General features: G+C 42.1%; 1 protein-coding gene across 1 annotated transcript in view; it reads left to right on the top strand.

The window, feature by feature from the left end:
- The window catches only part of DLGAP1 (DLG associated protein 1), a 278,071-nt gene that overhangs the window by 211,830 nt on the left and 53,167 nt on the right, over window positions 1-13,074 (top strand). Inside the window, exons 5-6 of the mRNA XM_044294017.1 lie at window positions 6,339-6,703; window positions 9,533-9,624. Coding sequence (XP_044149952.1) covers window positions 6,339-6,703; window positions 9,533-9,624 — 457 coding nt within the window. The remainder of the gene's footprint in view (window positions 1-6,338; window positions 6,704-9,532; window positions 9,625-13,074) is intronic.

Genomic DNA, 13,074 nt, shown 5'->3' with positions numbered 1-13,074 from the left:
TGTTCACTTTGTACCGGGTGAGAGGAACCTTTATAAATGAGTCGTATTTGGTGACACTAAGAGGCCACAACCCCAGGAAACCAGGAACATTTTAATCCACCTTGAATCATATGTCACTCATTCTCATGCAGATAGTAAATTTGGATGTGCATCTCAAATGGGACACGTGTCCAAGTGTTGGGTAATTGTCAGAATAGGGCAATAAATTCATTTAATGAATTTTGGACCAAGTGCTACATATTGGTACAGCTACTGAAACCTGCTTCTGTCTTGAAGGTGTCCTCTGGGAATGTATCAAAATTACCTCAAGCAACCCTTCCTAGAGTGTGACAAGGATGGGTTGCCTACAAGTGCATTGGGAAGGAAAGGAGTCGGGGACTCGCTATACTGCTGAGGTTGAATGTGTCTGACTTTAGATTCTATAGAGGGCCAAATTAATGCTGGTGGAGCACCCATTCCTCCTACGTGGCCATCTGAGTGTCATGTAGACAGTTCAGCCAGCGACTCCCTTAGAGTTCAAAAGAGAGAACCACACTCATTCATCACCATTTCCCCACCTTCTGAGTTAGAAAATATCATCAAATGACCAACAAGGGTTGTGGGGGTGGAGGCCTCTTAGGACCCTACTGTAATGAAGGCCCAGGCCATGTGTCAAACCTATCATTCAGCCCCCATTGTAGAGTCAGAAAATGAATATTAAGATTTCTGTAAAATTTTGAAGACGTACCTGAGATAAAGTCATTTTTATGGGAAGACATTTTTCTGGACTTCCTGACTCATTGAAGAACACATAGTCATCTTCTACCGAGCCAGAACTGGTCATAATTCCTTATTCACATAATGCAGCTTTTATATAAATATTGTTACTCACAAATTGCAATCTACCAGTTACTTTTCAGCCCAATCGGTATGCTCAGAGAAGTACTCTGACTTGACCAAATAAATTACTACTAAGCACATTGTCAACATGTGGTATAATTGCTTATGAATATTTCTGTGTAACTTACTCCATTGTGTACAAATTGCACATCCTGAAGTCTCTACAAGACACTTGGCAAGCAGCGACATGTGAACATAGTTCTCTTTTGTTCTCGCTATGAAACACAGAGATGTTTATTTGAAGTTTGCTTCGCATTTGCTTGGATGGTGAATATTTGACCAGTGTTGTTGAATTAATTGCAGCCACCCCCAACAAAAAAGTTGTAATACAATGGTAAAACAAGCGCAAACACAAATCCATTCAGATTTCCTTTGAAAGAAGATGTCCCATACAAGCATACTGAAAGCACACCTTGTCCCTTTTATATGAGTCAACTGTGACTGGGAAATGACAGTGACAACGTGTCTGTACCTGACATAGCCTATACTCTGGTGCACACATCCTTCTCATAGGATTCTTGTGATTAGGAATGAGCAAAACAATTCGTCAACTTTACGTATTGCAGGAATTTTAGCCAAGGAACTGCAAACAAAATCAGGCCGCTATCCGCGAGTAGATAATTGGTTCGATCGAGTGAAGAACAAGTCGTTACTCAAGTCGGTAACATTTGAACGACAACCATTTAGATGTGCAGAGTATCGTGTAAAAATGCATAAGGGCAATCATGTAAGAGATTGTTTGTCAGCCAAACAGTTACATTTACACTAAAAGAAAATTGACTTTGTGGGTATTGTCTGGGGAATAAAAAGCGATTGTGTTATACCCTTGAAGGTGTGAAAAAGGTGTGTAAAGACCCTTTGTTCCACCTTCTTTACCACCAAAGACCTCCCCCCTCTATTTTGTCTTCAGTTAGAGATAGCTTATGGGCAAAACGTCGCCTTACCAAGAAAAAATTGGATTATGTTACTGACAGGGGCATAGCTATGGGGGTCTCAACTGGTTTCAATTGAGACCGGGCCCCTAAGCCAGGGGGGGCCCTACCACCAATGATGTATCGCTGTCCTCAGTTAGGTGATACAGTTAGGTGCTGAGGCGAGGAACTGTCTGCCCCACCTTTCTCTCTGATAGGCTTCAGGAGCCTGGCACAGGTGGCATGATGATGTAATCATTATCACACCACCTGAGCCGGGCAGCTTTCAGCTCAGGAAACAGGCCGGAAGACGCTTGCGCCACATTGCTGACAGCCGCATAGAGGTAAGTATTTGAGTTTATTGTTTATTTGGCACCATGCTGTTGGGGCACCATGGGGGGGGGGGCATCTACAGGGGGTTCTATGGGGAAATTGGCTCTACTGGAAGCATTTTGTGTACTGGCACACAAGGGGGGATTTTTTGTACTGCATGCATTATAAGGAGGTATATTTTGCACTGGCATGCATGATAAGGGGGTATTTTTGTACTAGCGCATATTATAAAGGGGTATTTTTTATACTGGTGTACATTATAAGGGGGTATTTTTTATACTGGCACATGTTATCAGGGGGTATTTTTTGCACTGGCACACATTATAAGGAGAATTATTACTACTGGGGACTATGGGAAACATGATTACTGGTATGGGCAGTATGGGGGCATTATTACTTCTGGGGCACAATAGAGGGTATTATTTCAATTGGGGGCACTGTTAACTCTAAGTGCAGATAATTATTTTCTATTGAAGGGACTTTGGGGAGCACTATTACTGAGGGGCACCCTGGCACATTATCAGCTTAGCACAATTATTTTTAGGGAACATTGTTTACACTATTAGTGTCAGGGGCACTATTTGCCGGGTGCAGTTACCTATTAGGGCACTGTATGCCAATAATTATTGAAGGGGGCACTATCTGTATGGTACTAGTAATTTCAGGGGGATTGTTTCTGCAGTATAGTGTTGGGGAGCACAGCGGGCACACTAATTGGGAGTGGCAAGATGGGGTGTTCAGAAGGTGGGAGGATGCGGTCCCCAATGCACTCCCAAACTGAACTCCAGCATCAGGGCCCAATTTGCCTTTAGCTACGCCCCTGATTATAGACATGGAGCTTGAGGAAAATTGGAGGAGAAGGATTTAGTTGGCTCCAGAAAAGATAAGGTATGTTAATTTGCAGGAAGGTTGTGGTGCTCAATGTTTGGTGAATATTTGCTTGAGTTCAGAACCAGGAAAATTAAAGACCAGCGTTTGAAGTGTTTCATCCTACTTTAATTTGACCAATAGGAGAACACGAGCGTTTGTGTACATATTTCTATCTGAAGTAATTAACATGACAGGTGTGGTATGTGGTGTATGGAATCGCCTGTGCTGTAAAAATATCTCTTTACACTTGTCTGGACGACAAATGATGATTTAGGTGTCTACATCAAAGATCACAAGAACGACAAACTAAACGATTACCACTTGTCATTCAATCGTTCAATGCTTTTACAGTGCTCGATATTTGATCACTTTAGCTAAATTTTATCCTTTTTTTATGACTATTTGTGTAAAGGGGCCTTTACTTTTTGGTACATGCATATATGCGTTTAGGATGCAAAGAAGAGGAGAGAAATGTGTATGTATATGGAAACTGACACTAAAAAAAGGAATTAAAGGGGTTCTTCAGGCTACATAAACTCATAACATCCTCTGGATAGGTCATCAATATCAGACCAGTGGGGGTCCAGAACCAACAACCCCACCAGTGGCTGTTAGCATGCGTAGTGGAAGCAGAAGACTCAGTACACTGTGTAGTTTCCAGCACTGGCATGTTGAAGCTCGGCATAGCCACTATATAGTGTACAGGAACTGTCTGTCCATGGCCACCCAAAACAGCTGATCGGTGGGCAGTGGTGTATATAGAGAAGTAAGGTCCCCATAGCAAGGATCAAACCACCCCCCCCCCCCCCCTCCCTAAAAACATTTCAATGACTCTTGGGCCATTTTTCCACTGCCTTCATTTTCTAAAAGTTGTTTATTTAGAGGGTAGAGTTCTGGCCAAGTTTTCACCTGCAGTAGAAGAGGAAATTATCCCAACTAAGACTGGGCCCCCTCTTGCCCAGGGCCCCAGTCACATGGCCTGTCGCTATGGTATTTATGCCCCTGTTGGTGGGTGCAATGAACCATCCACAGGATAGGTTATCAATATCTGTAGCCAGAAGAACCCCTTTAAACATCAGAACAGTTGGTTAGATAGTGAGTTTAGCAGTAACATATTACTTTTCCATGCAACCTTCAAGTTATGAGGCGCCAATTTAAGGCTCAGATTTTATATGCCCTCTGACAGAGAAAAAACTTCATTGCTCCACTGGGTGGGTGCCATTTTGCAGATAAATTCTCCAGTAGAAACAATGGCCCATTTATCATTGCTTCACTCCAGAATTCTGACATAAAACAAAATCACTTTTTGCATTTTTACACCACTCACTCCAGTATTGTAATGTGGATGTGGTTAACTATGTTAAAGGGGTTCTCCGGGAATTAAGAAAATGAAAATACTTAAATATTACTTTATTATAAATATATTACCAAATACCTTTCATTAGTTATAATGGCTCGTTTTGTCAGTGGAGCAATCATTAGGAGAAATAAAATGGCCGCCATCCTACTAGTCCACACAAAACTTGTCTCAATTACACAGGAGGACAAGTTAAAGAGCTGCGCTATCTTCCTCTCTTACTTGTCAGGGATTATGATCCTGAATACAGTTCAATATGATCTTCAGATGAATCTCTGTAGGAATGGAGTTCATTAGGAGACATGACGTACAGAAAGGAGGTGGGGGTGTAGATAATGAGCAGCAGCTCTTGTATGCAGTCTCCATTACCACAGCCCCACATTTCCTGTCCTGTCCTGTTCTCTGTGTACTTCATGTCTCCTCATGAACTCCATTCCTACAGAGCTTCAGCTGAAGATCTTATCAGCTGTATTCAGAATCATAATCCCTGACAAGCAGAGCAGTGAGGAGGATGAAGCAGCTCTTTAGCTCAGTATTTTCATTTTCTTAATTCCCGGAGAACCCCTTTAATGAGTTTCACTCCAGATTTATCATTGAGACTTCTTTAGTGCAAAAAAGTCGCAATCTCACTCCTGGAGGAGGGTGGAGTAGGAAAACTGGAGTAGCTTTTTTAGACAAAATGTTAGGTTTAAGGATAAGACAAATATATCAAACATGAGACATATGATAAATGTGGCATAATGTACACTAACACAGACTCCAGCAAAACTGACTTCAAATATTCCCCTCATGATGAATTCTACCCAATGTGTAGAGAAACAATATATCCCTATGGAGCACAGTTTTGAGGCATCATATGCATCATAGGAGCCACAAGGATTGCTATTGTGCCTTAGACCTTATAGAAGTCAACTAATCCTGAAAAATAGATGCTGTGTACCTGTGTACCGAAGTCGTACCCTGGAACCGAACCCGAGTTCGGGAAATGTTTTTTTACAGTACAAATACATTTATTAAGTTATTTTCCGAAGTCTCGCAAGACTTCGCAAAGCAATAACTTTGGCTCATCGGAGCCAATACATTCTAATACTGTACGGAGCTCCTGCTCCGTACAGTATGAGAATGAGGTTTTATGCGAATCGACTTCGGATGTTCATCAGAAGTCGTTTCGCTCATCCCTAATTAGGACATGTGGGTTATGGCCATTACATGCATACTGTATGTGCATGATTCAGACTGCTCAGCATAGAGTATAAACAAAGGCTTACTTTTCTCCACTTACTTTGACTTACTTTGGGCCTACTTTCAAGGAAGGGAGGAAGGTCTGTCTAAGCTTAATATCTAATAGAAATTCTTTTCAGACATATCCTATAAGACATCCTACCTCAGGTACAAATCGTACATAATTAATACTCTAATATACATACTGGTCTGCATATAAGTGGGAGTCAATGCAATCAATGTCAACATGTCCTCACTTCACCTTTGTCCTTTACCTTTCTTAGCTGTTCGGAAGTACTATCCCAATTATGTTGGGTTCAGAATCACTGGTAATATTCATACTTTCCAACTCTCCTGTAATGTCTGAGAGGCTCCTCGAAAGAGGAGCAACCTCCCAGCTTCCTAGAAGAGTTAGCTAATCTCCTGGGCATAGCATGGAGGACCGCCCTGTCCCCCATGTACCGTAACTGTATATGGTGCCAAATTCAGCATCATTAGGCACAGCCATGATGTCCAAAGTGCCTTGAGATGGTGGGTGCCTCTCAAAAGGGGGCAGAGCACCACTCAAAATGATGCAGGGCTGGAAAAAGGAGCATAGCTAATAAATAAAAAAATTCAATAGGGCTGCAAATTCGCACCTCCTGGAGGGCAACTTTCAAAAGTTGCAAGTCGGCATGGTAATAATGCAGAAAGATGATCTGTGATCTATGATGTCATTTACCCATAGGGAAGAAGTGTTAATCAATTATCTTTGGTTTCTTTTTCAGTATCTTCATGTATTACCACGTATAAAAAGACACCTCCTCCAGTACCACCCCGGACAACAACAAAACCTTTCATTTCCATCACTGCTCAGAGTAGCACAGAATCTGCCCAAGATGCCTACATGGATGGACATGGACAAAGAGGGGATATGATTAGTCAGTCAGGGCTCAGTAATTCTACTGAGAGTCTGGACAGTATGAAAGCACTTACCGCTGCCATTGAAGCTGCCAACGCTCAGATTCATGGCCCAGCAAGCCAGCACATGGACAACACCATGACAGTAAACTCTACTTCAACTGTTTCCACCATCACTGCAGAAGACAGGAAAAAGAATCTGTTCAGGAAAAACCTGTCCATTGGAATACAGGTAATCCAGCCATCAGTGTCGGACTGGGGTACCTAGGGTCCACCAGTGTAACTGATTCTGGGGGCCCACCTTAGGGCTTCTGCAACAAATGTATTTTTTTTCCGAGTCTGTACCAATTTTCTTTTTTTGTGGCCTGTATGTGAAACCATTCTCTTCAATGGGGCCGCAAAAAATGGAAATGACCCCATCTGCATTCCATGTCTGTATGTCCGCATGTCCTATTATTGTCGGCATTACAGACAAGGATAGGACTGTTCTATTAGAGGTCAGCTCTATCCATGCTTTGCCAGTACCCTTGTCCGCTGTAGTTTTTGTGTGGCTGCCTCTCGGCATGTTTGCCGTGCAGTGGCCGGACCTCCAGCCCGCCCCCATTATAGTGAGGCACACACACTGGAGGCACAGTTGGTTAGCGTAAGCACGGATCTGGCAGGGTGTTCCCCCACTGGAATAGCCTGCCGGACCCTGCTACCGCAAGTATGAAACTAGCCTTACACATATGGATATCCTGCTCTTAAGTCAGTCAGAAACAAGACACATGCAGTTCCTATAACACATAGGAAACATGCAATGCACGCACCAAGACATTTTTTGCCTAACCCTATTAAGTGTAGCACACTTAAAGGGGCTGCCTCACTTCAACAAATGGCATTTATTATGTAGAGAAAGTTAATACAAGGCACTTACTAATGTATTCTGATTTGGATTCCCCATATTGGCTCTTTTCCATCACATTATACACTGCTTGTATCCATAGTTTTGACCACTCTGCAATCCAGCAGTGGTGGCCGTGCTTGCACACTATAGGTAAAGGTGTTGGCCTATGCACTTCCAGCCTTTCCCTATAGTGTGTAAGCTCAGCCACCGCTGCTGGATTACACGGTGGTAATAACCACAGATACGTGCTGTGTATAATGTGATGGAAAGGATGCAATATGGACAATCACAATATATTAACATACAGGTTGTTGCATCTCATATTTTAATACTGTAGCACAGCAGCACTATCACCTGTAGTGCAGCTATATCACATGGAGTCACTGCTATGAACTTTACCTTGGTTGGGTCGATCAATCCTGACACCATACTTTCTCTTCACAACTCATACACAGACATACAGTTGCAAGAAAAAGTATGTGAACCCTTTGGAATGATATGGATTTCTGCACAAATTGGTCATAAAATGTGATCTGATCTTCAAATAACACATAAAGAATTAAATGTTACAATTTTTTTATTGAACACACCATTTAAACATTCACAGTGGGGGTGGAAAAAGTATGTGAACCCTTGGATTTAATAACTGGTTAAACCTCCTTTGGCAGCAATAACTTCAACCAAACGTTTCCTGTAGTTGCAGATCAGACATGCACAACGGTCAGGAGTAATTCTTGACCATTCCTCTTTACAGAACAGTTTCAGTTCAGCAATATTCTTGGGATGTCTGGTGTGAATCACTTTCTTGAGGTGACGCCACAGCATCTCAATCGAGTTGAGGTCAGGACTCTGACTGGGTCACTCCTGAAGGGGCGTATTTTCTTCTGTTTAAGCTATTCTGTTGTTGATTTACTTCTATGCTTTGGGTCGCTGTCCTGTTGCAACTCCCATCTTCTGTTGAGCTTCAGCTGGTGGACAGATGACCTTAAGTTCTCCTGCAAAATGTCTTGATAAACTTGGGAATTAATTTTTTCCTTCGATGATAGCAATCCGTTCAGGCCCTGACACAGCAAAGTAGCCCCAAACCATGATGCCCCCACCACCATACTTCACAGTTGGGACGAGGTTTTGATGTTGGTGTGCTGTGCCTCTTTTTCTCCACACATAGTGTTGTGTGCTTCTTCCAAACAACTCAACCTTGGTTTCATCTGTTCACAGAATATTTTGCCAGTACTGCTGTGGAACATCCAGGTGCTCTTGTGCAAACTGTAAACGTGCAGCAATGTTTTTTTTGGACAGCAGTGGCTTCCTCTGTGGTATCCTCCCGTAAAATCCATTATTGTTTAGTGTTTTACGTATCGTAGATTCGCTAACAGGGATGTTAGCATATGCCAGAGACTTTTGTAAGTCTTTAGCTGACACTCTAGGATTCTTCTTCACCTCATTGAGCAGTCTGCGCTGTGCTCTTGCAGTCATCTTTACAGGACAGCCACTCCTAGGGAGAGTAACAGCAGTGCTGAACTTTCTCCATTTATAGACAAGTTGTCTTACCGTGGACTGATGAACAGCAAGGCTTTTGGAGATACTTTTATAACCCTTTCCAGCTTTATGCAAGTCAACAATTCTTAATCAGTAGGTCTTCTGAGAGCTCTTTTGTGCGAGGCATCATTCACATCAGGCAATGCTTCTTGTGAAAAGCAAACCCAGAACTGGTGTGTGTTTTTTATAGGGCAGGGCAGCTGTTACCAACACCTCCAATCTCATCTCATTGATTGGACTCCAGTTGGCTGACACCTCACTCCAATTAGCTCTTGGAGATGTCATTAGTCTAGGGGTTCACATACTTTTTCCACCTGCACTGTGAATGTTTCCATGGTGTGTTCAATAAAAACATGGTAACATTTAATTCTGTGTGTGTTATTAGTTTAAGCAGACTGTGATTGTCTATTGTTGTGACTTAGATAAAGATCAGATCACATTTTATGACCAATTTGTGCAGAAATCCATATAATTCCAAAGGGTTCACATACTTTTTCTTGCAACTGTATCCCCATCAGATAATATTCTATATGGACCTTTCAAATGGGCAATAGGTGAGTAGGTCCTAGTATTGAGAATTCACCTTCTTCTTTCTCTCATGTTGTAATGTTGTAACTGCTTAATATTGTTTTTTAGGTTGATGGGCCAGAAGAAGCTGCTACCGCAGAGCAGAGAGAGGCAGCCTACAGATATCAGTCTGTAGGAATTCAAGTAGAAGAAGAGAGAGCGTAAGAAATCATGATCATATGTAAAGGGGTTATCCCATGACTAATGTAAACAATTAAAATCAGACATCGTATAGGATATAACAACCTCTTTCTAACAAATCCAGAACCAGCCCTGTACCTCACATGGATCCAGAGATCTCCCCATTCATTGCTCTGCTAGATTTATATCAAGCTGGCAGATCAAGGAGAGTGTCTATTCTGCTGCAGCTCAGGGGGCGTGTCCATGCTCTCCCTATCACAGCTCAGGAGGCAGTTGAAGGATGACACTGAGCATGTGTGGCCTTCTCAGTGAACAGGACTAAGAAATAAGAAAAAAAAAACTGCAGGTGGCGCTATCCAGATACATTTTTATTGAATAACACATTGGCTGTGCTAAATTTTTAATTACATGCAATTACAAAAGTATTCAGATCCAGGCGCTGGTTTGAAAACTGTAGAATATTTTTCATGGGACAACCCCTTTAATTTTACTATGCATTTATAGGTAGTGTGTATAGTTTAGTTGGTGAACAGTGATGCAATGCCTGTTTTTTTGGAAATGCTAAGTCACCCTTGGCTAATGACTGCACACCAGAGATATAATTTGTATCACATGAGTAAAATATTTCGTAACTGAATGCATGCCTAAGAGTAACACAAAATGTATCTAGCTCATGATGCAGCTTGTTCCAAGCTTATGTAACATAAGAAACAATGCACCCATAACTGTCATATAAGGAGCAATGGAGTTAATCATAAATCTGGGATCATCTGTAACCTCATCATTTTATTCACACAAATTATCTAAAATCCTTTTATGTACATGGAGACGTTTTGAGAAAGAGTGATGCAATCATTTATTTGCTGTGTAGTGAGGACGATGGCTTCAATAGAAATATAAAGGGCTGTCGTTTCTTCTAAATCTTTAAATTGCTATTTTCTCATTCAATTTATTATATGATCGGTTCAGACAGTAAAAAACAAAGTTTACTGACGTCACCACATCAGATGGTCACACTTTATAAGGACTGTGACTGCAGGCGCCTTTCACACAGATTGAGGCTACAGATGAAGAAAACCTTCTCATGTATTCCTCGTCCATGGATGTATTTCATGTAGACAAATATCTGTTCTGGAGGCTAAATAGTTACATATGGTGTAACATGCACCCATGTCAATAAATGTTATTTTTACTGGGAGGAAATCCCCAGCCGAATTATTAGGGAGGGAAATAGCCAGACAGAGCGGCTGTGGAGAAATACAAACAAGATGAAGAGGTTGTCCTGGCATGGCTTCCTTTTGGATTACCAAACAAATATTAGGAATGGAAGGCCCCGTAAAGTACAGGAAAAATATTTAGTAAAAGTACACTTTTGCAGATCTTTTTTCCTACCAACTATTCACTATTCAGCTTTATTTTTAAGGTTGGCAGGTTCTGCAGTTCTCACTATACCCTCTCCCATATTGTGAGAGAGACCCCAGACCCTAAATCTCATGGTTCTTGCCGGTAGCTGCAGAGAAAACACAAAAGTATACTGTACCTTAGGCTATGTCCCGACATTTTGCATATATGAAGGTACATGTAATAGATTCATGCCTGTTTTTCAGTTTTGCTGTGATTGGCAGCAGAAATAAGCTCCTCTCCCAGCCCCAGAGTCACATTAAAGAAGACCTGTCATCTCTCCTGACATGTCTATTTTAGAAACTACTTGCATCCCCTTGTAATAACAATTCTGGAGCATCTATTCTTATGACTCTGCGTTGTGCCATTCTTTATTCCTGCTTATTCAAGTAACTTCTTGACAGCAGTCTCCAATGAAGGCCCATCAGGGTGTTACCAGTTGGCACTGGCAGCGTTGATTAGGTTGTGTCAGACTGTGCAGAGACACACATACACAACTGGGAACACCCAGCTGGACCCTCTTTGCAAACTGCTGGGAATCAATTCCTAAACTTCTAGAAGGAATAATAAATAAATAGCATAACAAAGACTCCAAAGAATAGATGCTCCTGTTATTACATCGGGGATGCAAGTAGGTACTAAAACTGACATGTCAGGAGAGGTAGAATTTGAGGCTTTCCGTTGTTTGGGTCCCCATCCAAGCCGCCAATGCGGCCAGCACTCCGTGTGCTGTCCGCATCTGTTGCTCCGTTCCGCAGCCCCGCTAAAAAAATATAAAATGTCCTATTCTTGTCTGCGCTTTGCGGACAAGAATAGGGCATTTATATTGACGGACACCCGTTCCGTTCCGCAAATTGCGGAAGGCACACGGGCGGCTTCCGTATTTTGCGGATCCGCGGTTTGCGGACCACAAAAAATGTCACGGTCATGTGCATGTAGCCTAAGGCTCCATTAGCTCAATAGATTTATGGCAACTACCTTCTGATTTAGTTGCTTGTGATACAGAGTAATGGTGGAACAACTATAATGATGGGAATATTTAAAGCCAGTTTTGCAGGAGCCCGTGTTGCCTTAATTTTTGCCAGATACTTCAAAAGTTCAAATGATAAATTTGGTGCATTTTTAAGTTTGCTAAACATTTAAAGCTTAGTGGTTAGAGCTTACTCTAGGTGGCGCTATTAGGACCCTTTCACAAGGTTGAGAATTCCGCGCGGGTGCAATGCGTGAGTTGAACGCATTGCACCTGCACTGAATCCGGACCCATTCACTTCAATGGGGCTGTTCAGATGAGCGGTGATTTTCACACATCACTTGTGCGTTGCGTGAAAATCGCAGCATGTTCTATATTCTGCAGTTTTTCACGCAACGCAGGCCCCATAGAAATAAATGGGGATGCGTGAAAATCGCATAGCAAGTGCGGATGCAATGCGATTTTCACGCACGGTTGCTAGGAGATGATGTTAGTAAATTGACAAAAGTCAATTTACTGTATTATTTTCCCTTATAACATGGTAATAAAGGAAAATAATAGCATTCTGAATACAGATCTTCTATCTCCATTCAGTAGGACCTGCGCTGACGTCACCGCGCTCACCACGTGGTGAGCGCGATTACGTCATCAAAGGTCCTTTTGCAGGTCCTGAAAGAAGACAATGCCGGCTGCGCGAGCAAGTGGATGAGGTGAGTTAATTTTTTTAAAAAATTTTAACCCCTCAAGCCACATTTTAGTAAGCATTCTGTATTAAGAATGCTATTATTTTCCCTTATAACCACTGTTATAAGGGACAATAATAAAATGAATAGAACACCTAACCTTCAGTGAAGAAGTCCGGGTCTGGGTCTAGGTACCACATTCAGTTTTTTCTCACGCGCGTGCAAAACGCATCGAACTCAGCGTGAAAAAAACTGAACATCGGAACGAAATCGCAGTCAAAACTGACTGCAATTGCGTGCCTACTCGCACGGGTTTCCCGCAATGCACCCGGGACGCATCCAGAGCAAATCCAGGACGCCAGTGTGAAAGAGGCCTTACTTAAACCATCTCTAAAGAGTTTGGACTCCACCAATCC

This window comes from Bufo gargarizans, chromosome 5 (assembly GCF_014858855.1).
Source record: "Bufo gargarizans isolate SCDJY-AF-19 chromosome 5, ASM1485885v1, whole genome shotgun sequence".
NCBI lineage: Eukaryota > Metazoa > Chordata > Amphibia > Anura > Bufonidae > Bufo > Bufo gargarizans.
The sequence above is the reverse complement of the archived record's forward strand: the minus strand, read 5'-3'. Positions and strand labels throughout refer to the sequence as shown.